The sequence below is a fragment of the Musa acuminata genome, chromosome BXJ1-4 (assembly GCF_036884655.1).
Source record: "Musa acuminata AAA Group cultivar baxijiao chromosome BXJ1-4, Cavendish_Baxijiao_AAA, whole genome shotgun sequence".
Taxonomy (NCBI): Eukaryota; Viridiplantae; Streptophyta; class Magnoliopsida; order Zingiberales; family Musaceae; genus Musa; species Musa acuminata.
Genome location: NC_088330.1, coordinates 23,617,562 through 23,645,389, shown reverse-complemented (window position 1 = coordinate 23,645,389; position 27,828 = coordinate 23,617,562). Strand labels below are relative to the sequence as shown.

Here is a 27,828-nt window from a genome sequence, read left to right as displayed (position 1 = left end):
ATAGCTTGATAATGTTAGTCATTCCTTTTTCTACTTGAAAATTTTCCTACTTCTAGCCCCGTCTTCCTCTCATAGTGTTGTTCCTTCTTTGACATTTTATTCTCTTTATATCAGAGCTTTTGTGCATTTGTTATGCATCTTATCTTTTGAATTTTATAGCCCGATAGGGTAAATTCCTACAGGAAATAATTTTGCCAGTAAGACAAAAAGTGAGAAATTCTGTTTTATCTTATCCACCAAGCATCTGGATCCCATAAAATTGAGGGAAAGACAAAATTGCCCATATAATAAACAGAAGGCAATCTATCTACCAAAAATTGCATGCCAAACAAGGCTTGTCGGAACACAATTACTTTGTTGTGCACCAAAAATCACAGAGAAATATCCCCTTGACAGTTGTGCCTTTAAAACAGCTGACCAAGATTGGGAGAGCTGATCCCATCCCCAAAATGATTTAACAAGATGCATAGGCCATCCTTTTCATGTGCCAATTATTGGCTTTGGTCCCACGAAAAAAATCAACAGCACAGAGAAGATTAGAAATTTTAGAATAATGCTGGAACTGCTAGCCCAGTATGAGATAATTAAGCTGTTTATATTAATTGGAGGTCATCAAACACAAACTTCGATTACAATTCAGGAATACAATAGAAGTGTCAACCTACAGACCAATTACATTGGAGCCCTAATTGTTAGTGATAGTACAATCTGATATATCTTACCTATAAAAAGGAAAAGTCTTCTAAATATAGTGCGTATGAGATGATTCTTCTTGAAAACTATACAATTACGTAATGAATTTACTGCTGTTCTTTGTTTTTGCTAGATTCTGACTAGAATTTCCAAATTGCTTGTGCTTATATTATTGTGACCTGAGGGATGTATTGGCCTCTGACTGGATGGCATGCAATAACTAATATGGTTGGATGGGATTGGCAAGCATTGTGGCCATTTACTGTACTGTTAGGCATATGTCTTGGCCAGTGATTGCATTACATGGTTCTCAATATCTCATGCTATGGATCTTTCCCTTAGTTGTTGATATATTTAGTTTATGTTCCAAGGGCATATACATATTAACATGATTTCACGAATTTTTTGTGTGAAATATTCGTCAAATGGAACTTATTTTCTGAATACTTTCCAGTGTATCGTCCATGTTACAGTAATTGGATTTTCTGAAGAATTCAATAGTCATCATTATGAGGAAGCTTCTTCTCTGCTAGAAGTTGCTGCACTTACAGATGCGATGCCTTTACAGGTTGTTGAACTACATTTATATTTTTAATGGTTTTAAAAGATGCTGCTTCTAATTTTTGTCCTTTGCAAGCCTTTACAATTTTTATTGACTCAAATTTTGGATGAAATCCAGTTGGTAGCTTCATTGAGGGTTCTACCGGAGTTTGCTTTAATAGCTTTTTATCCTGAAGCAGAGGTATGCATTTGCTAAACAATAATATCATCTTTTGTAAGACCATGATGGTTTCAAACTTTCAAATACCCATTAGACAAGTATCGGAACTTATTGGTTGGTACCAGTACTGAGTTGATCCTATTAACTCAAAGTTTGTTGGTATGTTCGAGTTCATTGTAATGCATCTACTCATAGGACTTAAAGCCCTTTGGATTTATTTTGTTGCCTGTACAGTCTTCATTTCTGTTGCAATCTATTTCTGCTACCATAAGCAAGTGCAACTAAGCATGTGGTTTTGTGTCGTTCTCATTTCAAACTATCTTTCATCGAATTATCCCTGGCAAGTGTTTAACATACTGGGAAATCTGCAATTTTGATACTGTGGGATAAACTCTCTTGTTAACATGTTTACCCAGATATCTGAGCTTATATTTGGTAAAATATGTCTAGGTGAATCTATCAATTACTGGAGGAACCTGTTTCCTAGATGCTTATATAAATGATACACAAGTGGCAGGAATAGTCCAACCTCCTGAAAGCACTGAATGTTCACACTTCACCGTTGGTGCTAGAGGCTTGGGAATGGCTCTTGTGATTGTTCGTGATAGTGGGCTTTCACCTCCGGCCAGTGCTTCAGCATTGGTACCCTCTTTTGATTTACTACTTAAGCTTTATGTTAGTTAATTGTTTTTGTTTTATTTCTTCTGCTTCTTTTATTATTTGAAAAAAATATTATGCTTGACTTTTTGAATTTTCTAATTTGCGAAGCTTTTCTGGTTAATTTACTTGTCCATTTTCCCTTTCTTGTACTTTATTTTATTATTAGAGGAGACAAATTCATCTAATGTGTCTTATATTTTCTTATATTGCTTAGTATTAGTTTGACATTTAAACTTTTTATTTGATGAAATAAATGGGGTGATACCCTTTTGGATAAAGTAGTTCCTTTTTCGGTAAAGAACAGCTCAGCAAAAATCATAACAAATAAAAATTAATCCAAAGGAGGAGGAATAATAACCAATATCCTATGGGTTAAAACCTTGTCAGAGGCCATCTGTACTTTTCTAGTGCTATCGTATTGACCATTATGTTTACTTTTGAATCTCTCTTATCTGTTGTTATCACCTCTCATGCTCATTCTTGAATATTGTTTATTCCCACTTTTGGTTTTCAATAATTCATATCGTATGACTTCAACTTCAAATTGTCACATTTGGTAACAAAAATGTGTTATCAAGCACAAAACTGATGCTTTACCAACCGGATTGTGTATGCCAATAAACCATTTGTTCTTACTTTGCAAGAACAGTTATTAACTGATTCTTAAATGTCTTTTGCCACATTGCTTAATGTGTCCCCAATATGAATCATTGCGATTTCACTTGCTTTTGACAATTGACTATTGGATATCAACATACTTTTGTCTTGTACGTAGTTTCTGATGATTTTTCCTTGGGGTCAAAATGTATTTGCTTTTCTGGTTTCTTTTTATACCAAGGTTCCTAATTTTGCCTGACCGATATATACCAAGTGATACTTGCTGGTTCGAGCATAAACCGACATATGGACCAGTCCTTTCTAGGCAGTTCGCGTCCACATGAAGGGTTATCTCTCAGTAACCCATTGAATCAGGCTTACCATCCCATTTTTGCCTGTTATGGGTCCTGGACCTGGCGGTAAGCCAACCTCCTAGTCCTAAAATCCATTGGGGTCTCTTTGGTGTATTTGAAATGCCCTAAACAACCCGCTTTCAGCCCTCTTCTCATCCTCTCTCACATCTCTTTCTCAAAATTTTCTCAAATCTCATACAAATCTATCTCAGATCTCTCACAAACTCTCTGAAATCTTCAAGGAGAGGCTTCATTTCTTTAGGAAAAAGGTTCAACTTGAAGAACTGTTCCAGTTTTTCCCAGAAATTGGGTAAATTAAAACCTAATTTACTTCATTTTGTTGAATTATCAGGAAAAGGAATCAGTGAATTATCAACCATTCAACAAGATTTCTTCAACAGCTTGTTTCATTTAGTTATACTTGGGTGGGAAACCCTATTTAGGCCTCAATTTAGTTTGTGTTAGTCCTAGAAATATCTTGGGTGGTCCAAATACAATGAACTAGTTTTATGGTCTGTGTCTACTGCGCATTATGTATAAAGCAGTGCATGCATGCTTCTGGTTGGGCTTATATATTGCTTGGGGCAGGCTGTCCTTGAATTGCTGGTGTATCCAATCGGAAACGATTTGGATTGCAGTTCTTTTTCTGACTCCTTTTTTTTCTTTAATTTTAATTTTTTCTCCTGAGTGGGTTGGAACAAAAAGGTAAATAGAATGTTGGTTGGGTTACAGTGGGAGGGGTGTGAGAGGGTGGACTATGGGGGTGCATTTGGAAAAAAATCAGAGAGAAGATTAGCATCTAGAAGGAACTTGTTCTCTTCTTTCAAAGGTATATTTTACTAGTTGACGAGATGGAGTATCTTACTAGTTAGTGAACTGGAGTAGTTCATATTTGGAAATCTGCTCCCAAATGAATGTATCTTGTTCGGTTATTCATAAAAGCTTTTCCATGCTGTTTGTGTTGATTTTTAAATGAGAGTTCATGACCACAGTGATCAAATTAAGGGAGAGGACTTCAACAAGGATAGGATTATGACATAAATTTTCTCTCCAATGTATGTTCAAATTCTGCAGAAACTCGAAAAAAAGGGTCTATTACACTACTGTTCTTGGAGTCTAATAATTCATTCCAATATAAATTATACATTGGCAGCTGCATATACGGCTTGTTTGTGTACTTATTGGCTCTTTCCTGATAAATACAATTTTGTTTCTCAAGAGAAGAAAGTTGAAGTACTTTTGGTTTGATGTGGAGAAAATCAATGTCACCATTTCTTTTCATACTATACTCAGGAACTGTATACAGTTTGTGTTTTCTATTAAATAAGATGGGAATCTAACAGTCTGATTTCTAGCGATGAGAAGATGAGGAAGCATGGGGTTTTTTTTTTTTGTTTTTGGGTTGGGGGGGGCGGGGGGGTGGGGGGGTGTGAGTGTGTGTTGTGTAGTGTGGTACTGAAGTTTGGAGGAATTCTCAGGTTGGTGTTGCATATCTGAAGTTGCTTGTCTATTGCAAAATATATATTTGGCTTCAGTTCTGGGAAGGCAAAAGTAGCTATCTTACAATTGTATAAAAGCCTTTTTTGTTAAGAGGTGTCTTCTGAATTATGTTGTGTGCCTTTTTGATGTGAAACATTAGTATTTCTATGTTGATTGTTTACTATGTTATTCATGTGAAGAGGAGCTTGTTTGGTATATGTATTTTCTTCCTGTCCCCCTTGTTTGGAGGACTAGAGAGGAGAAGATGAGGAAGCATGGAGGGTTTTATGGTGCGGTTTAAGGTTTGGAGGAATCCTCAGGTTGGTGTTGTGTATCTGAAGTTGCTTGTCTCTTGCAAAAACATATATTTAGCTTCAATTTTTAAGAGGCAAAAGTAGCTAACTTACAGTTGGATAAAAGTCTCCTTGTTAAAAGGTGTGCCTCTTTAAGTTACTATGTTATTTGTGTCAGGAATGAAGTTGCTTGTCTCTTGCAAAAAGATACATTTAGCTTCAATTTTTAAGAGGCAAAAGCAGCTAACTTACAGTTGGATAAAAGTCTCCTTGTTAAGAGGTGTGCCTCTCTAAGTTACTATGTTATTTGTGTCAGGAATTCTTTTAGGAACTCAGTATGGTGTTGTTCTTCTCTAATGTACAGCCATAAATGTCATGCATAATTAAGTTGCAACTGCAAGCACACAAAATTGTTTGATGATTGTGCATGCTTGAAATTTGACACATATATGCAGCATTTCCAATGTGATTAAAAAGGATCAGATGTGAATGAACTACAGATTTTTGGTTTGATGTGAAAGGCCTTAATGTTTATTTTTTGTGTCAGAATCTGAGTTTTTACAAATAGATTAACAGTTCTGAAGCTTGCTTGTGGTTGGTTCTCTTTTGATTGGTTGCTAACAAGATTCCAATCATCAATTCTAGGAAGCTAAACTATTGGATGCTTTTCTAAACTTTCGAATGCAAGTATGCTGATGGTTCATTATGTCATTTAGGGGACACACCTGCAAGCCAGATGTCCAATTTTTGCAAGCAATGATTTTAATTTATTTGTTATATAACAGGTTAAAGTGGCTAGTGTGGACTGGATTAAGATAATATCACAAGAAGAGATAAGCCTAATGGTAATGGTTCTTTCTGTCACCATAATTGCCCTCTATCCAGAAATCATGCTTGATATGCTTTGTCTTAAAATTGTAGGAAGGAACCACAAAATCTTTTGATATTTTGGCTGGGACAGAAGATGGTAGCATCTTTGATTCTTCTCAGGTGCCCATAATTTCTTACTGAACAGTCTCTTTGATTTCATGTTTTTACCCTTAATTATGTCACCACTTTCTCATGCAATCATTTATCAAACAAACATTGGAAATTGGATATTTCTATGCAAAGGCATTTTTCTTGATGTTTATTGGAATTCATTTTTGTTCAACTTATTTACTGGTGCTTGCGTGACATTGCTAGTCTTGAAGAGACATATGTTTACTCATTGGGCTAAAACATGAAATATGTCTCTATTTAGTTAGTTGTTCAATTTTCATATTTATTTGTGAAAAAAATTAATATCTATCTTCCTTTTTATAACTTATGTTATTCTTGTTTTCAAGTATATGTATATGAAAATTAAAGTGCATCTTGAGGATGGCATACTTGAGCCTGTTGATGAGTACCATTCTTCAAGAACTGGCAATTGGCTAGTACGTGAACCTAACTTTTCCGTCAGAGCAGCAAAGCTTGGTATTGCAACTCTCTTTGTAAGTGTATATTATCTTGGCATATCTTATGTTAATCTGGATGTATCAAATATCTTTATCATATACATATTAGGTTTCCTGATGAGATATTTAATTTCAGGTCAGTGTCAGTCAACAATCAGGTTATGAAATCGTTAGTCAATTTGTTAAAGTGGAAGTATATGGACCATTACGCCTGCATCCTGAATATCTTTACCTTCTACCTGGTGTCTCTTACTTGGTAATATCTTTGTAGTCATTCATTTACTATCTAGTCCAAGGATGCAACTTCTTGCCTTTGCTATAACTATAAATAATAAGTTTGCATGTGGGAGTGTCAATATTTTGCCCATTCCATGTCATGAATGCCTTTGCTGGGTACACGCCCCAATGTTATGCTGTGGTATGGAATGTGGAGCAAACATCTGTCCTCTGCAGCTTACTGCTTTCTCTTGTGAAACTCATGGCACAGAAGCATCACAATTCAAGCATAACAGTTTTTAGTTATGTAACATCATATTTATGTGCTCTAGTATGTTGATTAGCTGCATAACAATCTCTAACTGTTTTTTAGCTGACTGTGAAAGATGGCCCGAGAATTGGAGCTTTTGTTGAGTTCACCAGCCTGCATGAGGAAATTGTTGTTGTTCAGAAACCTTCAGGAAAGCTTTTTGCTAAATCCATAGGAAATGCTGTAAGTGATAAGTAGTAATTTTTTTTTTATTATGGATCTTTTGTTGATTGTTTTTTTTGTTCAACTCATCCATGTCACTTTGTTAATTAAAAACCGACTTTATTACTTTATGTGGTAGATTAGAATATTGTGTTTCTATGCTAAATAAATCAATTATAATGAATTACACTCCCACTGTTAGACTGTCCGTGCAGCTGTTTATGGGAATGGGGATTCCTTGATATGTGAAGCTTATGCAAAAATTGAAGTTGGAATTCCACCAGCAATGGGTTTGAATCTGCAAAGCGACCAACTTTGTGTTGGTTGCAAGATGCCAGTCTTTCCATCTTTCCCTGAGGCATGTGAACCTGAACAAGCATGCTACTTTTTTTTTTAATGTGATCAGCTGTTACTAATTCATCAATGCTTAAACAGGGAGACTTATTTTCTTTTTATGAGGTCTGTCAAGAGTACAAATGGACAATAGGGAACGAGAAGGTGATTTTTTCACTGAATTGCTTGGTGTTTGTTTATGCTTTATGGTGGTATACTGATGCCCTTATCCTGTATGCTAGGTGCTTAGCTTTCGAATAGACAGTTGTGAGCAAGATGGTTATCCATGCCATTCAGTTGACAGTGATGGTGCATTTATTAATGTTTTGACTGGAAGGTACTCACTTTGACTTGGATGCCAATGCGATTAGTTCAAGAAGTTTATATTTTTGGAATACACTTATCATGAACTCCAAATAAAGGGAATAGTTGGTTTATTCCCTTCAAATCTGCGGTGCTACCAAGTGCATGAGGCTCCTGCTATTGCGGGGTCCTGATAAAATCACTTTGTGAAGCCTGTAGGTGGGGGGCTGTTTCCATGACTTGAACCCTTTTTTCTCCAATGGTACACTCTTTTGGCTAGTTTCTTATATGGTAATCAACCTTTCAGCCCATTTTATACTTTAACTACATAATCATTATATTGATATATAAAAGTTGACTTTTGCTGGTAAAAGCAGATTGTCTAATTCAACCACAGATTGGGTCTTATACTTGACAAAGTTGCAAGGTTGCATTCAATATATTAAATTATTGCATGAATCTAATTTTGTAAAAATATACTATAATAAACCTCAAGTATATTGTTCCGTATCTCCAAGTTTCCTTTCCCATTCTGGTACCTGCTTATGCTATACTGAAACCAGAAGGTCCAGAACAACCGAAAATGAATAAAAAGTTGTTGTATAATAATTTCCATATTTAGTTCTATTCTATGAAAAGTAACTTAAGGAGGGATTGGTTCTTTAATTCTTTCTATAATTAAAGCATAGGACATTTTGAAAAAGTCCTTGCTAAGTGATTATCATTTATACAGCAATACTGTGAGTCTATGATACTTATCTGATTGTGGATTTGCTGAAACCTGGAGCTTGGAAGAAGAGATGTACAAAACTATGAATGGTGAGATGAACTAATTTTTAGTAAAGCAGTTTCTTTTTGCTATTAGGAATTCATCATGAATTTGTAACTCCCTTTAGAACCATATTTATGTGTCACAAAGAACTTGAGAACTTCTTATCCTAACTGAAAAATGGTTCTCAACTTCCTATTGTAATATCAGAATTTCAATCAGAATTTTTTGTTTTTGTAGCATGGTTTCACAAATAGCACAAATATTGGGATATAATAACAAAGTGGTTTTTATATATTTCTGATTCTTAGACTCGACGTTTTGTCCATTACTTCTGTATTTACCTGACATTACATAATTATTGGCTTCGGTTCTACCCCTTTGATGCAGCCAATACAATAGGAACTAGGCAAGACTCAGTAGATACAAGTTGTAACTGATCTATATATGGATGATTTGTCAATACTTGGTTAAAGAATAGGTTCAGAAGCAAGGGTTCTTGTATCGCGTACGAACCCGTATCAGTCCCTGGTTGAACTGATACATATCCGTTGGTACCTATGTATCGATACATGATATGGTACACTAGTACTGGTGTTTCGAAAATGAAGAAGAAGAAGGTACAGTGGAGGAAGAGGAGGAAAGAGGAAAAAAGAAGAGTAAGGAAGAAGAGGTGGCAGAGGAAGGGGAAGCAAGAAGAGAAGGTCATGGTGGAAGAAGGAAGAAGAGGAAGCTGTGACGGAAGAGAAGAGAGGCGGAAGCCTCTTGGGGAGGTAAGCGGTGGTGAATGCAAGGATTGAAATATCGTACCGTATCGAGGTTTCGAGTTTGGCTTGGTACGGTATGGTGCCATGTACCGAGCGGTACGCCTAATTTAGGTATAAAATCCTCCGAAAATACCTGAAAGTAAAAAAAAAAAGTTAGGATAGGGTTTCTAAGTTAGAAATAAATATAGTAATAGTATAAGTTTAGCAAAATCAATGTAAATTAGGTAAGAATAGTATCACATATTTTTTTCAGTCTTTGAGGAATAGTCTTGTGCAAGGTTCGTATTTCAGTCCGTTACGGATTGTCCTTATGTAAATATTGAAATATCTACAGAAAAATCATTTGAATTGTTAGATTATTTTGTTACAATATAAACTCTAAAATTCAAATAAATTAAATAATCACATATGTAGATATACTTGATTGCTGATTTTACCACTAAAACGAACGATTGGCCTCCACGGGTGGTGGATCGAGGTCCTCGATCCTATTCATTTGCATATCAATATGATATATTTGTTGGACCCAATCAGGAAATTGATCCTACGACATAGTGTATTGATACACCGTATTCCATTGATGCATCAATGTGGTGATGATTGTAGGCTGATCGTCATGAATCAGAATTGTCTGAGGCAGCTCCTGAGGAATATATTGGTGAATGTCAGAGCTTCTACTTTCGCTACTGATCTGCTGCTTTGTACTATACTGTTGCTCAGAGAAGGATGACCAACTATCATTGTACTGTTGTTGCCCATATAATTCTCCATAATATGACGGTTGTGAATACGATGAGCTTCTTTCTGTGTCTACATCATGTAGGCTCTGTCGCATCTGCTCAAATTCATCCACTACCTTTCCCTTCCCCTTCCGCGCATAAACTTGTCCAGTACCTTGTTGAGTTCCATGATTTGAATCTTGGATGGCATGTGTAAAATATTGCTCCTCGGTTTATGTATCACCCTCAAGTTATGTAGACGAGACCAACGATTGCCCGACATTATCGCCATCATCCGTTGAGGCACTACTGTCTGTGTTGCTGTCATGTATCTGGACCGAGCGAGTTGCTGAATGTGATTGTGAAGGTGTCTCGTCGCCCGACTCGATTCTTTCCAACAATGTGACTGATGGTACTACCTCCCCCTTTGCCTTTCCACGTTGGGCGGACGATTGTGATCGTTGGGTGTCTGTAGTTCCTCGAGCGGTTTGACTCGATGTTGTTCGACTCCTGCCACGTTGTGATCGAGGGGGATTTTTCACCTGTTGGGGTTGTGCTTCTTCTTCTTCTATTGCCTCGGTAATAAAATGTGAAGGACGCCGAGGATCTCTTGCCTTTTCAAGTAGAGGATCCTCTTGGTTCTCTGCTTCTTCAACCCAATCTAACATCGGCTCTGAATTTTCGTTGTAGAATTGGAGGTCGATAGGATCAATATTTGGTTCCTCTGGCTCCTTATCCAGCTCAGTACATTGCAATCTTAGTCGCATGTTATAATGGACATATACCAGTTTCTCTAACCGTCTGTAGGAGAGTTTGTTGTGGACCTTCGTGTGAATCAATGCAAACGTTGACTAATTACGTTTGCATACACTAGATGTTGTCGTTTGTGAAACTACACAATTTACAAAATTGGTAGCAAACCGAGTAATTCCAGGTCGGAGTATCTCACAATTTACATACTTTTGCATTAAAGTATGGACCCAATGATGATTATATATAAATTTTATAATTGATTGTGCTTAAGCTACACAATTCTCGATCGCGTCCAGCTCACTAATATCTTTCATCATTAGATCTATGCAATGAGCTGCACATGGAGTCCAAAATAAAGTTATTCTTTTTTCCATCAATTGCAAACCGACCTTCTTGATATTCACTCCATTGTCGGTTATTATTTGGACAACATACTGTTGTTCGATCTCCTCTACTATAGTGTCCATCAAGCTCTCAATGTAGTTTGCATCTTGGATCTTTTCAAAAGCTTAACTGACTTGTGAAACACTACTCTTCTGTTGCAATAAACAAGAAAGTTGATGATACTCATTCTTGTTGGTCCTGTCCAACTGTCACACATCAGTGTCATCCCATATTCGTCCCATTGCCTCTTGAAGGATTTGATCCAATCCTTCAATTCTGTCACCTTCTCATCTAAGTACACGTCGTAAATCTCCCTCGGTGTTGGAGGTTGGATCCCTGTTCCAGACTTTTGAATGGAAGAGACTATGCTATTATAATATGGACCTTGGGCTGTGTTGGCAGGAATCTTATGGAAGTTGAACCATTTTAAAATTGCCTTCCCAAGATCCTGCTTCTTTTCTTTTGTGTATACATCGTCAATCCGTGTCTGTTTTGCTGTTTGTGGGGGATAGGCTTGCGGATCAATATCAATAATATCTGGTGCGGACCTCCTACCAAGACCTCTCATAAAACTACGGAGTCCACTATACCTCATGCTACTAGTTCGGCCTAACTGAGGAGCAGTTGGCTGTCTCATGTTGGCCGACTTGTGGATTCCACTACCACTACCATGCTCCAATTGTGAGTCAGGTCATCGATGCCTCATTGCTTCATCGATCGTATATTGATACTCCAATGATACACAAATCCCAATTGTGAGATCCGGGTCGACTTGATCGTCGCAACCCTCATACTGATCATAAATTGGTTTCTGCGTAGCTCTATAACATTCTTCCTCAACTCTTGTCTTCTTTTTTAATGTATCTTTCTTTGCTTGTTGTAGCTTGCTTTGATATAATTTACGGATCTCTGTCGGAACCTTCTTACATTTTGCAACATCAAGATATCCGCTGGCCAAATGCATCTTCACCTGAGTTATTCCTCCACCCTTGCCAATGTAGTTACAATAAATACATTGCCAATGATGACGGTTATCATCTATCTTTCGGGCATGAACCGATACATCATTATGTGGCTGTTCCTTTGGTGCCATGATCATACCAAATTTAAATCAAATAAGCTATAAAGTATAAACATATTGAATTGACCAAATATTGAAAAAAATCACTAATTACAACATTAAATAATTTTATTAAAATATAACTAATTCTATTTTATCATCATAGATATGTTACATACATAAAAGAAGCATTAAATACATAATTTTGATCTAATATGGGATAAATTATGATAAAATCATCATTAGATATACCAATCATTTGATTAACATAGTTAATTACCCACTAATTATTTCTCTTTCAACACTATAAACATGTCAAACACCCTAATAGGTATTAAAGACATTAAATTGATCCGAAATTGATCAAATTTTGATTAAATCATCATTAAAATGACTATTTACAGCATTAAATAACTTTAATAAAACCTAATTAAACCTATTTTACCATTATAAATATGTCAAACACATAAATGAAGCATTAAATACGTAATTTTGATCCAATATAGTTCAAATTACGATGAAATCATCATTAAATATACTAATTACATGATTAACATAGTTAATTACTCACTAATTATTTTTCTTTCAATACTATAAACATGGAAAACACCTTAAGTATTAAATACATTGAATTGAGATAAAATCGATCAAATTTCAATTAAATCATCATTAAAATGACTAATCACAGCATTCAATAACTTTAATAAAACCTAGTTAAACTTATTTTACTATCATAAATATCTTTCATTATTTAATATGCATGAAATATAAATATTTGATCTATTAAGCATCTAATTTTGATTTAATCAATATTAAACACACTAATCATAATATTAAAGATCTTAATTACTCTCTAATTAAAGAAAGAGAATATATACCTCTTGATTAGAAAGTTTTTCCTTTTAATCTTCCCAAATTAGCCTCGATTCAATTCACAAATCGTTGTTTTGTAAAGTTTAGAAGAGCACAAATGTGAGAAAAAAAGAGTTTGAGATAGTTTAAGAGAGTATAAGAATAAAATGAAGTGAAATAGGGGAGAAGAAGGGTTTAAAAACCTATGAGAAAGGGCTCCAACGATCAATTTGACCGTTGGAACACTGTTATCGAGTGGTAACAGTCGAAATCGATCGTTACCGAGCTGTGTCGGGTGGTAACGGTCGAAATTTCGATTGTTACCTCCCGATATAACCTCGTATCGTCTGATATGGGGCGCTTTTATACGTTCCGCCCAGTAGGGGACGGTCCGCATACCGGTATGCTGTCGGACCGATACGTGTCGCTTGTACCAGGCGGTATCATTCGAAACTGTACACCTTGGGTGAATGACAATGATGACAGTGTCGAATGGTAGTAGCGCACGATGGTGGTGGTGGTGGAGGCAGAATTCCATGTTCCTTGCAAGAAGAGAGGAGAAGAGAGGAGGAAGCCTATCAGAGAGGTAGGTGGTGGTGAATGACAACGACGATATTGTCGGATGGTAGTGGCACACGATGGTGGTGGTGGTGGTGGAGGCAAATGACAATGACTTGGGAGCAATTCCATGTTCCCTGCAAGAAGAGGTTTCATTTTAGCAAGCGCTAATTGAAGATTTAAGTTTTTTTAGTTTTCTAATTGGCCTGGACTGCCTGAAATAGGGGCGGTTTGCATCCTGGTTCATGCCTGGACCAATAGGTACTGCCTGTTTCATAACAGTCCGGTCAAAATGGAGAACCTTGTGGAGAAGAGGGAAAGTGAGGAAGAGTATTACCTCTACTATTGCTGCTTGCCGCACTGCAACGTTGCCATTGCTGCCCAACTATTGTTGCTCCTGACGCTGAGATGGTCACATTGCTGCTGTGTTTCAAGAATAAGAAGCATTTTTGGATGTTACACACTGGATTTAAATCCCATGAAGTTACAAATCCTCTCCATTAATATTTTTTAATAAAATCTGATGTAACTAAATGTCAGTTTTAGGATAGATCAGGAGCAGTTAATAAATCAAAAGCATTCAAATATGTTTGTATATAATTAGATAAAACAAATGTTTACTTTAAAACATTTTTATCTTCTTTAACATAAAAATAGTTTTATAAATATTTAAAATTACAATTAGAAAATATAAGATAGTTTAGATTTAAAAAGTGTGGTTAGTTTACACTGTATGTATAATTATGTTTATTTTTAAAAAATAAATTTAGATTCATTTTTGAAATACCATAATATTGTCATATCCTATTCAATTCTAATTTGAAAGCGAAAAATGTTGGTTACTGAGACCTGTCTCACTTGATGCTTGGTCCTCTAGTGAGAGCAACATTGATGTGTATATTTCATTTAATATAAAATAATGTGAGCCTAATTATTTACAGCCATGCTGTCAAAGCCAATTCCATATAAGAGGTTAGACCCACAGGCCCCTTTGGTGTTTATAAATATTGTTAGATGAAGATTGCCTTCCATATCAGCTAATGAACTTGGTTTATATTTACAAAAACAATATTGTTATCCTCTGCCTGACAGATTAAGGAGTCTAGGACCACTTGTAATGGTTCATAGGACATATACATATCACAATATTTTAAACATTATACAAATTTTAGCTAAAAATAAGAATGATTTAGTTTGTTATTAAATTATAACATTAATTTTTTGGTCTATATTGATGTTGAAAAGAGTACTAATTTTGAGCACTGGATATTATAAACTTGAGGGTCTACAAGAGATCGATGCTGAAAACCTTGAAACTCAATATATTTTTTGTTTGTTTTTAATTGTGTTTTTTTTAGCTGTTTGGCCTTTATAGATGCACAAATTTAAGCTAAATCATAATCCTGTCATCTAGGTAAGATCTATGTCGACTAACTTCCTATAATATAACAATATACAATATACATTATCATTATTATTCTTTATTTAGATTGATATTACAAGGATTCCAACCAACTTATAGTTACTCATCTGCACTCCCAACTTATTGATTTTGTAGCTGTTAGTGTAAATGTTTAATATAGATTTGGTGAACAACTTTTGTTACAGTTCATGTTCCTGAATTGTTTTTGTTTTTGTTTTCATGATGTATGATACTGCAGAAATTTATTGAACGCATGCTGAAAAATGCATGCAGAATGTATTCCTGTAAGTACCATGCAAATATCTTTAGTGCATGCATTTATATAGTTCTGTGTCTGTGAACCAGATCTGCTGGCAGATCAGAAGTATCCATTTTTATGTCGTGTGATGTTGTGTTATCTGGTTCTCCTCAACAATTATCTTACACTGCATCAAAGTCGTTGGAAGTGGTACCTAGTCCTCCTCTAGCCCTCGGAATACCCATTACTTGGATCTTGCCGCCCTTTTACATGACATCGGAGATTTTGCCTAGACTATCAGATTCATATGGACAATTAGACTCCCGGAAAAGTATTACATATTCTATCCTTAGGGTATGTGGAAGGAATGATGTTCTGAAACAGGAAGGTATGACTATTGACGGAGGTAAAATTAGAACAAAGCAAAGCAAAGAAAACATTTGTATCCAGGCAAATGACCATGCAACTGGAAGAGCAGAAATTGCATGTTGTATAAAGGTTGCTGAGGTTAGTTGTGTTCCAAACTATGCCTGAATTAAGAGTCTCAGTCTTTGAGCAGCATCTGTAATAATGAAATTTCTGTTCTGTTTTGTATATTTATATTACTGTTTCTGGTCTGCATCCTCTAAATTTTTTTTCTGTGGTCTCACCCTTTCTGGAGCAAATGTTGAATCATCGACTGCTGGATCAATGTTCTAAGCTAGCTTCTCTTTTATCAGCATGAGTATCTTAGAATATATAGCTGATAGTTAATATGTGAGTTCCAAATTATCAAAAACCTGGCACATGGTGATTGTATGAAAAGTGGAAATACTAGAGTAGCTACCAATGTTACTAACAGAAACTATTACTCTTTATCTTTACTGCTATTGGAAATCATTTGAAGTACCATGCGTGCTGTTTGATCAATTGTGAATTCATCTAACCATTTGTTAAGCTGCTAGCAAGCACTTGCCTGTTTCTCATTGTACATGCAGTGTAACACATTATTGATAAAGCCTCTGATGTGCCTAAATGAATTGTGCTGGTAATTCTATTATTTTCTTCCCTAAATTCCTTAGCAGATATATTCTTACATAATCTTCATTCTTGTTTCATTTCCCTCTCCTCTAAGTGTCTTAGATGTAGGAAATCTTACAAGGAGATAATTTTTTTTTACTAGAAAAAAAATCCTACTCCAAACTAGTTTCATCTAAGGGCACTTTTGAAGAATATAATTGATTAATTCTTAGGGATTACTGTAGAAACCACAATTAGAATTGTTCCTTCATTTTTCTAGTAAAATAAAACATCTTCCATGAGTTAATTCTTATATTTTATCTAGGTTTGACAAAATGGTACCAGTAATAAAAACTAGTTCATACTGATCATGTGTTGTAGTATGCTTCAGTGCCAAGGAATCAATTAAATACTGCCAAGACTAGCATGTACTGACCAGCATTTGCCAGTTCAATCATGGACTAGTATTCTACCTGTTGGAATGGTGTACTTGGTATCAGTTGGTATTAGATTTTCATTTATTTCCTTGTCTTGGTGATATAATCTGGCAAGGTTCGCAATTTTGCACCATACCAGAGTATCGTGCTTAGCTCGATACAATACGGTACGAGTATACTGAGCAGTACGCTCTGGCTTACCGTTCAGTATATATATAATAAAAAAGAAAAAAATAAAAACAAGGACGACGTCATTGAGGCGACGTTGTCTCGTTTCTTCTCCCCGCGTGGGGAGAAGAAACCTTGTTTTCTTCTCCCCACGAAGCCTCGGCGATGTCGTCGAGGCGTCTCCCCGTGCTATCATGAACGGTCGTCGCGCACCCCTAACAACTTCGTACAACGAACTGTTCGTCGCTTTTGCATGCTTGTACCTAGACATGGCAACATGTTTTGCCTTAGTTTTGTGTGGTTTTGCTTGTAAAAATGCATGTTAGAACAGGTTGCAGCGCTGCAGTGCGACCGCTCGTCGCGCCGGGCCGAACTGCCCAAAACAGCTCTGTTTTCACGTGCCACAGCTTGTTTTCTACAAGTTGTAGCTGCACGCGAAACGATGGCTCAGCACCCTGGAACCCCCCGGGTAGCACAGGGCTGGATAGGGCTTCGGTATATTGTCGTGCGTTGAAAAACTCGTCACAAGTTCGCACGTTAACTTGACGGGAACTTGCCTTCATGCCCGACACCCGGTGAGCAGTTGTTTGTGGACTTGCAATTGTTCGTTCTACCTTCTAAAGTCCTTGATTCCCTCCTTGTCTTTTCTCCTGTGCTCACAAGGTGCTTGTTGAATTGCTTGTAAAGCTTCCCTCTTTACGAGACGTCGGGACTTGTCCGTCGCTCGTTTTCAATCTAATCAACTCTCTATTTTACAGGTCCTTCGAGACCTGTACGAGGTTGCAACTAGGCTGACCCTTTGCGGACGCATATGTCGTAAGGGCGCCTCCTGACTTAGGCACTCCTAGCTACGCCCGAGAAGTTGGCGTAAGGGTGCTTCGCGACTTAGGCAACTCAAGCTAAGCTCGCGTCTTGGCTGCAAGGGTGCCTCATGACTTAGACAATTCCAGCTAAGTAAGTGACATTGTGGTATCAGTGCGGGCAAGCAATTCGAGCAAGCAGCGAAGGAACTTCGCAATTTCGCCATGGCAAAGGATCGTGGCGAATCAAGAAAGGCAGGGCAAATCGGGCGTTTGCCCCAAGCAGCCGCAGGTGGGCTGCAAGTGCAAACTCGCTTTCATGTCATTGGAGTCGCTTTGGAGGATCATGGCAGTGAGCATGATGAGCAAGAAATTGGTTACTCTCCGCGAGTGGAGGAGGCGCAATTTGAAGCGCCAATAGGGAAGAAGAGCCATAAGGAGATACTCACAGCGGCGGAAACCCGCTTGGACGTTCTTGAAGCGAGCTTGGTGGAACTTTACCAAGGCCAACGAAGGCTTCTTGGGGTAGAGAGCTCGCAAGAAGAAGCCGAATCCCAAAACGACAAGGTCGAGGCCTTAGTCGATCGACTGTTGGACGACATTAACGACTCCGTGCAACATCTGTAGGAAGTCGTGGTAGAACTTACTTCCAGGGTGACCATGCTCACAAGGGCACTGAATGCGGGAGGAAGCAACACCTGCGTTTTGCCGCCACAAAACTTGAGGGCACCCGAGCCGCATTGTTATGGAGGTGCCAGAATACTAAAGAGCTCGAGAATTTCTCGTTCGACATGAAACAATACTTTCGAGCTACGAGGCCTGATTTTGAAGAAACCAAAGTTTCTATTGCAACCATGTATCTGAACGGAGATGCAAAACTTTGGTGGCGAACCCGTTGGGAGGAGATCCAACAAGGTCGGTGTCGAGTGGACACATGGGAGGACTTGAAGCGGGAGTTGAGAACTCAGTTCCTATCGGAGAACACAGAGTTCGTCGCAAGAAGGAAGTTGAGGCAACTTCGCCAAAGTACTTCCATTCGAGACTATGTGAAGCAATTTTCTGCACTAATGCTGGACATAAAGGACATGTCCGAAAAGGATAAGTTGTTCAGCTTCCTCGATAGTGTGAAGCCATAGGCTCAATAAGAACTGCATCGAAGAAATGTCACCGATGTGATCGGGGCAATTGTTGTCGTAGAAAGGCTCATCGACTTTGTTTCCTTTGAGGACCCGGGAAAAAGGAAACAATCTTCAGGAAATCGTCCTCCAAAATATTCTCGAGGGAAGGAGTCCGGAGGCGAACAAAGGAAGAAGAGATCCCACAAAGGGCCAAGCTCAAAAGGCAAGGCTCCAAAACCTGGCGGATACTTCTTGTGCGGAGGGCCGCACATGGTGAGGGAGTGCTCATAAAAACATGCATTCAATGCTTTAATAGCTTTTATCCACCCCCCCAAATCAGACAAGGGCAAAGCCGTCGCCCTTAGTTCAAGCAGTTCAGAATCTAGCAGTGACGATGAGGAGTCGCATGGTCTGATGTGGAGGGCCTTCTACTGGCCGAAGATGGGGACTGATGTGGAGGAATATGTTTGAGCGTGTCTCACTTGCCAACAAGACAAGGTGGAGTAGCGGAAGTCGGTGGGACTTTTGGAGCCGTTGCCCGTACCAGAAAGGCCGTGGGAGAGCATTTACTTGGATTTCATATCAACCTTGCCGGCAGTAGGGGGACTCAGATTGATACTCGTGGTGGTCGATCGATTTTCAAAGTATCCAACTTTCATTGTTGCACCCTTACATTGTTCGGCAGAGGAGGCGGCCAAGCTGATGATGAAGAATGTGGAGAAATATTGGGGAGTCCCGCACAATATCATCAGTGATCGAGACGCTCAGTTCCTGGGACGATTTTGGACCGAGCTATTCAAATTGTTGGGGTCTAAGTTATACTTCTCCACAAGCCTCCACCCCCAGACGGATGGACAAACCGAAAGGATAAACTCGCCCCTGGAGCAATATCTTTGGCATTACGTGAGTGTCAACCAACGAGATTGGGTGAGGTTGTTGGACATAGCCCAATTCTCTTACAACTTGCAACGGAGCTCTGCGTCCAACAAAAGCCCGTTCGAGATCATTACAGGACAACAACCATCGTCTCCTCATACCTTGGCTATCGGATATACTGGGAGTAGTCCGTCAGCATATCATTTTGCAAAAGAATGACACCGAAATGCAGATATTGTGTGGGCTTACTTGGAGAAGACGACCAAAAAGATGAAGAAGTGGGCCGACTTGGGAAGGTGACCATAGGAGTTCAAAGTTGGCGATTTGGTGTTGGTGAAGCTTCAACCAGCATCACTGCAATTCTTTAGGAACAAAGTACACAAAGGATTGATGCGTAAGTATGAAGGGCCCTTTCCAATTATTAGTAGGGTGGGCAACGTCTCCTACAGGTTGCAGCTGCCGGCAACTTGAAAGCCTACCCACTCAGATCCGCAAGATGCTTACCGAAGTGTTCCAACTCGGCTACCCCCCACCAGAGCCTCCTACGAGAAGCAAGTTGAAATCATTCTGGCGGATCGTAAGATAAAGCTACCCAATGGAGTTGAGCAGACTGAATACTTGGTGAAGTGGCGAAAGCTTCCCCGAACTGAAGTCAGTTGGGAGCCTGAAGACGCCCTACAACATGAAGAAGCAATCATCAACAACTACCAACAAGCGTCGACGAGGGTGTCGACAGTTTAAGTGGGGGAGAATGTCACGAACGGTCGTCGCGCACCCGCAACAACTTCGTTCAACGAACCGTTCGTCGCTTTTGCATGCTTGTACATAGACATGGCAGCATGTTTTGCCTTAGTTTTGTGTGGTTTTGCTTGTAAAAATGCATGTTCGAACAGGTTGCAGCGCTGCAGTGCGATCGCTCGTCGCGCCGGGCCGAACTGCCCAAAACAACTCTGTTTTCGCGTGCCAGGGCTTGTTTTCTGCAAGCTGCAGCTGCGTGCGAAACGTCAGCCATCTCAGCACCCTGGAACCCCCCGGGCGGCACAGGGTTGGATGGGGCTTCGGTATATTGTTGGGCGTTGAAAAACTCTTCACAAGTTCGCACGTTAACTTGATGGGAACTTGCCTTCGCGCCCGGCACCCGGTGAGCAGTTGTTTGTGGACTTGCAATCGTTCGTTCTGCCTTCTAAAGTCCTTGTTTCCCTCCTTCCTCTTTTTTCTCCTGTGCACACAAGGTGCTTGCTGAATTGCTTATAAAGCTTCCCTCTTTGTGAGACGTCGGGACTTGTCCGTTGCTCGTTTTCAATCTAATCAACTTTCTGTTTTACAGGTCCTTCGGGACCTATACGAGGTTGCAACTAGGCTGACCCTTTGCGGACGCGTTTGTCGCAAGGGCGCCTCCTGACTTAGGCAATCCCAACTAGGTCTGAGAAGTTGGCACAAGGGTGCTTCGCGACTTAGGCAACTCGAGCTAAGTTCGCGTCTTGGCCGCAAGGGTGCCTTACGACTTAGGCAATTCCAGTTAAGTTCGTGACAGTGCGAATGAGAAGTCGTTGACGACGTTGAGGCCTTGTCGCCTTAGACGAGGAGTCATCTATGGCGTTTGGCGAGGGAGGGTGGCGACGGGTTAGGATCGTCGAGGGAGAGCGATGTCGAATTTCCAGGTTCTCCTTTTTCTTCTCCCTCTTCTTCCTTCTCCCTCGGCTAATCCTACCCCATAGCAGGCAGCAACAATTGAAATCAATCGTCACCGACCGATTACGTGTAGTAACGGGGTGGAAACAGCCCTAATTGACGGTAGCGGACGGTCTGCGTACTGGTCTGCTGGCAGACTGATACGTATACTAGGCGGTTTCATTCAAAATTAAAAACCTTACAATCTGGTAGGCTTGTATCGCACTAGCCCGATTGGACACCAAAACTGATATTGGCTGAGATTTAAATCCTTGCTTAACACAACAATAAGAAAAACCAAAAAATTGTTTGGTGTGGTTGGTGCAGTGCAGTATTTTATTAATATTCTACTGTTAATAGCATACCACATGAAAATTTTTTCTTTGTTAGAATTGGTCCTTCTTGTAGGTCTTTTAGGGATACTAAAAGAACATTTCACCTTAGTTAAGTTGCAATTTACCTGGAAATTCCGGACGACTCCCAGTGCTACAGTTTCATCATATCTTCAAATAGTTATATCAATATCTTAATCTTTATTCGAGTTTGGAAAATTGCAGTTAATGCAAACAAAGTGACTTGTCAAAGAGACCAGCCATATTCTACAAGTGTCTCCAATAGAAATTTAGATTAAAAATCCATGAAGGCATGGCATTGTCCTTCTGGAAATATGATATAAAATTTTACTGTGTTTGGTGTCTGCATCAAGCCATTGAGTCTTTCAATATCCAACATAACAATTCTTGTAGTATTAATATTAATATTTTATTATTCAACTTTGCCTCTTAACTTCATTTTTGCTTTCATCTATGTTTTTCATCTGTCCATATCATCTGTACATTGTCTTAAATCTTAAGAAAGCTAAAGCAAATCATATCTCCTTCACATATAACTTTCTGTTTTACTCCACTAATTTACATATTCATTATTGTTTTTCCTCTTTTGCCCATCCCTTCATATGCTGAAACTTAAGTATAGTTTTTGGTTATTTATCTTGATTGCCAATAACTTGGTCATTAGTACAATAATACAACATTGTGCTTTATTTCTTTTGTTGGATATTTACCTTTTTACCTTGTGAAAGGGCATTTTTCCCTTGTATAGCTTATCTGTGACATGTCTTGCTTAGTTAGTTATCATTTGCAAACATATCGATGTTCGTTAAATATATTCTTTCTAATTTTTGCTACTTGCAAGTCTTGTATTAGCTTGTAGAGTAAGCTATTTTAGGCAAATTAATGTGTTCTTTATTGCTCAGGTGTCACAAGTATGGGTAACTACAACAGAAGCTTTGTTACATGTTGCCTATCTTGCCGTCAATTCTAAACTTGAGTTAGATATTGGGTACTCAGATTATTTAGGTACTTTACCCGCAGCTTAACTGAAGTACCTAGTCTATTCTTAGAACTTGAGGCTGGATCTGTCATTTTCTACTTAATGTTCCATTTTAGGTTATCCTTTTGCTGAAGCACACGGTGTGGTTCCACTGGAAGTTGAGACTAATCATCCTGATGTCCTCTCTATTTTCATGTCATCAAAGGATAATAACAGTACACATGGCAATGAACATGTCCTTATAGAGGTATGTCAGCTCTCTTTTGCTATCACATTCAAGATATTTTATTATTTTATACTAGATGGCTTGGTCTAGGCTTGTTCTGATTGTTCATAACAGAGCATTCAACAGTGTCAATTTTTGTATCCTCCATGATTGACTTCCTGGTTGATTCTCCTCTTTTTTTTCCTTGGTGTTTGTTTCCTTATCATGTAGGCAAAGAAACCTGGTAATGCTCTTGTGCGGATATCCATCAATAGGAACCCAAGAAATGCGGACTTCATTCTGGTATTGATTTGCTTATGCTATCAAATTGATAGAAAATAACAGCAGCCAGCCTCAATTTCCAAACACTGGTTTTGGAAGTCAAACTAGTTTCTTTTTCTCTTGCTTGAACATATTTGTTGAACTCTCTGGTTTGGAAGAACCAAGTTCACTTGAAAATTTCTTTGGCTTAGTCGTTTTCATCATGAAGATTAGTCAAGCAGCTTGACTTTTATGGATTGGTGCTTTGCACAAGCTCCAATATTCCAATTTTAGTGTTAAATTTGAACTGAGAATATCAACCTCGCCAGGTATCAGTTGGTGCACAATTGTATCCTAGGAATCCGGTTCTTCATGTTGGCCAATATCTGAACTTTACTGTAGTTGGTGATGGTAAGTGCCTCGCTTTACCTGCTTTTATTTCACTTTAGATTAATCTGATTCTTATCCTTAAAATACTATGCTTGCTTTACTATTTTATTTTTTGTTTCTGTTGCTAGAAAGTTCTTCATTGTTTGTCACATTCTTATGATATGCTGTTAAACAGTAGTCTCTGATGCATCTTGAAAGGCTGCTGTGCTGGCTGGATTGACTTAATCCAAAGAATTTAGGTTACCAGGATAGTGGCAGAAGATGCATTTCTTCTAAGATTTGTCTCATGTGTAAGTTGGAGCAAATGATCATCATGGATTGTTATGAGCATAAAATAGTGTCCCTGCAAGCATAAACAGCATGTCTGATTCTAGTCACTGACATGCTTTGTTGCACAAGAGGCAATCCTTAGACGGCAAAATTTCTTCTTCAAATTATGTCTTTATTTGCAATTTTTCTTTTGTATCCTTGAACCCACATACTTTCTTATTTTTCAGTTGTACTTGCCTGACCAAGGTTTGAGGGATCGAGATTGAAATTAAAATTAGCCATGGGTTTCATGATCAAGATCTGATCAGCTTGGCAAGACCAGATTCATTAATCATCTTCATGATGAACACATTTTCTAAAAATTCATACATAGGAAAGATTTTGAAAATCCCAAAATATTAAATAAATGGATAATGAAAATTAGGAAAAAATAGAGAACTTTGAGCTAAAAATCATTACATGGTTGAGAAAATATTCAACAGTAAGAATCACTATCTAGGCAAAATTGAAAGGTGAAGACTCCTTGGAAATAAAGGTTTTTGGGCTTTATGTGAGAAACTTCATTTGTAGTTTTCAGAATAACTTAAGATAGATTGGTATCAGCAGACTGGGAGTTTTGGGCACAGTTTGTCCCTTTCAATCTGAGAAATCTTGATTGTGTGGACTTTGGATCCATTCTCAAATTGCTGGTGAAGATGGCTAGAATCTATTGGAACTCACCTAGATAAGATGGTTGTAGAATCTTTGTCAGATTCTTGTGGATAAAAGCTGATTCCTTTAAGGAACTTGTGCTGATGATTGGAGAGGGTTAGCACTATTAGGGGTAAAGAATGGGAAAGAGAGGAGAGGAGGATGATATGTTGGTATCCCTATCAGATTTGATCGTCCTTGGCCAAAATGGAAGAGAAGATTTGTCTGGGGCCCAAGAGAGAAAAAGAAAAGATTGGTATTATGGCGGGTTAAATAAGCTTTTTTTCTCTTTACCAATTTAAGGTTTACCCCATTTCTTTCCTTCCCTTTAATGATGGTACGGACCAGTGATTTCAATAGGCGCTTGGGCGCTTGCCTAGGCGCTCGGGCGAGGCGAGGCAGGGCCCGAGTGCCTCACTTCATTTCTAGGCGATGCACTTCAAAGAGGCGCCGCTTGGGCGCTTGCCCGAGTTTAGGTGCCGGGCGCTTCGGGCGAGCGCTTGGGTTAAACCAAGCGACCGAACCAGCGTGTTAGGTCTGGTTCGGTCTCCGGTGCTTTAGTTGGTTCAATCGAACCAACTAAAGCACCGATATCAGCTGCCGCTGCCCAACCCTAACCCTGCTCGCCGTTCACGCTGTCGCTGCCGTTGCTCGTTGCTATTGTCGTCGCTTGCCGCTGTCGCCGCTCTATCACGGACTTAGCTAGTTTTGCCTAAGTCGTGCGGCACCCTTGTGTGTCCGTCCGCAAAGGTCAGTCTCCCCGAAACCTCCCATGGTCCCTTAGGAACTACAAAAGAGAAAACGGGTTAGAGAAAACGCCTTACTCGGGATCCACAAGCACACATTTCCGAAAACACTTCATAGACAATGAAAATTACAAATAGACTTTACAAGCTCTGAACAGTTGCACAACAAAGGGTTGAAATTGTTCACTATAGACCGAATATCTCTCACAAGTGTCTACATGACACGACCTTTATTTACAAGCCTAAGAAGGCCACCAAACCCAACTAAAATGGGGCTGTTAAGCCTTCGATCGTTCCTCTACATACTGTGCAAAGCATGAACAAACAGAAAGACACGGACATATATAAGTATTACATCAAACATCCTGTTTAGAACTTTGTCCGTGACATTCTCCCCCACTTATTCCTTCGACATCCTCGTCGAAGCCTTTTGCCGACATTACAACTCCTCGCCTTTGCTGAGTCTTCAATCTTCTGCTCTAGCTGTAATGTGCCTCTTGGCTCCCAATTGCTCTCCGTTGCTATTGTTGAGTAGTCGAACTTTTGATTTGCTATGCTATTTCAACTCGCCAATGACTTTGACTCTAGTGTGGAGTTGGCTGAGTTATGTTGATCCTTGTTGATTCTTGCGGATCCTCCAGATGAAGGAAAAGACCATCCTTACTATACGCCAGTCTCTCAAATACCACATGTTACTTGAACTGGGTGGATGCTTGTTGGAGCATTAACGAGCATCGCCTCGTAAACTTTCGAAGTTTTGGGTCCTTCCTCCACAAAATGTCCATCAACTCTTCTTTCATTTAGTTGTCACTTCCAAGTAGATTCGCATCACTTCCGCTTTCGATTGACATTCTGTTGGGAAATGAAGCAGATAATCTACTCTCAGTAGCACTGATCACCATTGGTGAGGATTTGACAATTATTGTCTTCTATTATCTTCGAAGGGTCTTTGAACCTATGCAACACTCCTCTGCTGGATAGATAAGAGAATTGGGGTACTCGGTTTCACCTATTCTCTTACGAGTTGAGAAGGCAATGGTTACTTGACTTCGCTCGCCTCCTCGAGGGTTATATTCCATGCATCGGGCTGGTTACTGACCTTCGCCTGCTCTTTGCTCACACTTCTGAAGCACTCGAAGTGTTTGCACTCCTTGCAATGAGTTAGCTACTGTGATTCACCTTCTCAATGCCATTGAACTTCTGAAATGCAGGAAGTTTTCACCCCAATTTGGAGTAAGTCTCTAATAGTTTTGGTCGCCTCTGGGATTGTACCGTCTTCTCCATCAACCCGGCCGCTTACTCCACTGAGTAGCAAAGGTACAACACCGCGTACTGCCTGCTTCGTTCCTTGGTCGTGCACTCTTGCATGACCCGAAGTCCTTCACTTTCGGCTATCTTGATGAGAAGCTCGTTGACATCGGTCTTACGAAGTTCCTTGGCCTCAGCCCTTTAGCCTTGTCTTGGTACTTGGAGTTTGCCTCTGTATGCTCCACCTCCTCGGCCCCTTTCACGACCAAGCGCTCTCCCTCCATGAGAGCAAGGGATCAATGATTTTCACGGAAGTCCCGCCTTTGCGGTACCATGGCGTTGCCATACTCATGGCCCTACTATCCGAGTCCACCTCCATTCTAACTGATGCTTGATTTTGGGTAGCTAAGTCCCTCTGGACTCATCGTCGCTTCCTCGCCCCTTTCGACCCCCCTGCTTCAACACCTCTGTGTTCTTCAAGCAGCTCCCTTTGGTCGATGGAAAGACAGACTGCAACTCCCATGCATGGCCTCTGCCATCACGTTGTAGGGTTTGCACCGATTCTGTTCTCCTTAGCTTCCTTGGTAGTAACGTTCGCTTACTCGATCTTGTCCTCTGACTTGTCGGGCTCCCTTAAGCGAATATGGGCTTTGGAGCAGTTCAACTCTCCAGCTGCTTCGATCATACCTCTGCATAATCAAGTCCCTCCCATGGCACTCACTGGTACTTGCATTCGAACTTTTCCCTTGGTGGAACACAGCTCCCATATGCTGATGACCAAGACTTTTATCCGATGCAAAATTTGATGCACCATGTCGCCTCCTGGTGACATCTCAATTGCATTCTGATCCTTGTGGGATGAACTCGAATTGTGATCCCTCTATTTGTGGAATCTGCCAATACATCGCAGGGTCTCTTCCACCTTCGATTTTGTTCGCTCCTTTGACAATCAACCTTCATCCACCCACTCTTGGGTCACACCTAGATGAAGCACCGCTCTAGGACAGTTCGTCGCCTAGTAGCTCCCGAAGTCCACCGACTTCGCTGCAATTAGTGCACCATTGTTTGGATCCTGGGCCTCTGCCCCTACCAGCACAATCTCCGCTGCGCACCACTTCCTACCTGGCAACTTGACTGGCAACACTGTGATATATTCTTCAAGAATACTCGCTTTCGCGTCCTCTTGCCCCGTGCAAAGGCCTTCTGAACCCAACTTTGCCTCCGCAAGTTGAGTCGCCTTAGTTCCTCTATCAAATGCTTTTCCGAGCTAAGGTGCATGTGCCTAGAAGCTCCCTCCGTCTTTGGCACTATGCAAGATGAGTCCTCTCCGTCAGAACGAAGGACCCATGGAACAACATGATCCTGCTCTTGCCTCTGCAAGAGTTCATGTCCTTGACCTCTGTCCAAGGAAAGCACTGTGCCTCCGCTCCATGTTCCATCTTCTATGCTGGCTCCCTTCATGCGGCTTGGGTACTTCGCCAAGTTACACCCAAGTTGTTCCGTTCCTCGTTTTTGCATTGAGTTGATGGTGGCCC

General features: G+C 39.6%; 1 protein-coding gene across 4 annotated transcripts in view; it reads left to right on the top strand.

Annotated features, from left to right (window-relative positions):
* LOC135586556 (nuclear pore complex protein GP210-like) overlaps positions 1-27,828 on the top strand; it is a 53,009-nt gene that overhangs the window by 15,735 nt on the left and 9,446 nt on the right. For 3 of the 4 annotated variants that reach the window (XM_065170129.1, XM_065170118.1, XM_065170122.1), the window contains 16 exons: positions 1,148-1,261; positions 1,373-1,435; positions 1,865-2,056; positions 5,582-5,641; positions 5,718-5,786; positions 6,125-6,271; positions 6,372-6,491; positions 6,825-6,944; positions 7,126-7,281; positions 7,359-7,421; positions 7,499-7,593; positions 15,190-15,589; positions 22,407-22,509; positions 22,600-22,730; positions 22,920-22,991; positions 23,279-23,360. In XM_065170129.1, the coding sequence (XP_065026201.1) occupies positions 1,148-1,261; positions 1,373-1,435; positions 1,865-2,056; positions 5,582-5,641; positions 5,718-5,786; positions 6,125-6,271; positions 6,372-6,491; positions 6,825-6,944; positions 7,126-7,281; positions 7,359-7,421; positions 7,499-7,593; positions 15,190-15,589; positions 22,407-22,509; positions 22,600-22,730; positions 22,920-22,991; positions 23,279-23,360 (1,987 nt within the window). Of the gene's footprint in view, positions 1-1,147; positions 1,262-1,372; positions 1,436-1,864; positions 2,057-5,581; positions 5,642-5,717; positions 5,787-6,124; positions 6,272-6,371; positions 6,492-6,824; positions 6,945-7,125; positions 7,286-7,358; positions 7,422-7,498; positions 7,594-15,189; positions 15,590-22,406; positions 22,510-22,599; positions 22,731-22,919; positions 22,992-23,278; positions 23,361-27,828 lie in introns of all 4 variants that reach the window. The other variant, XM_065170134.1, reaches the window with a different exon arrangement.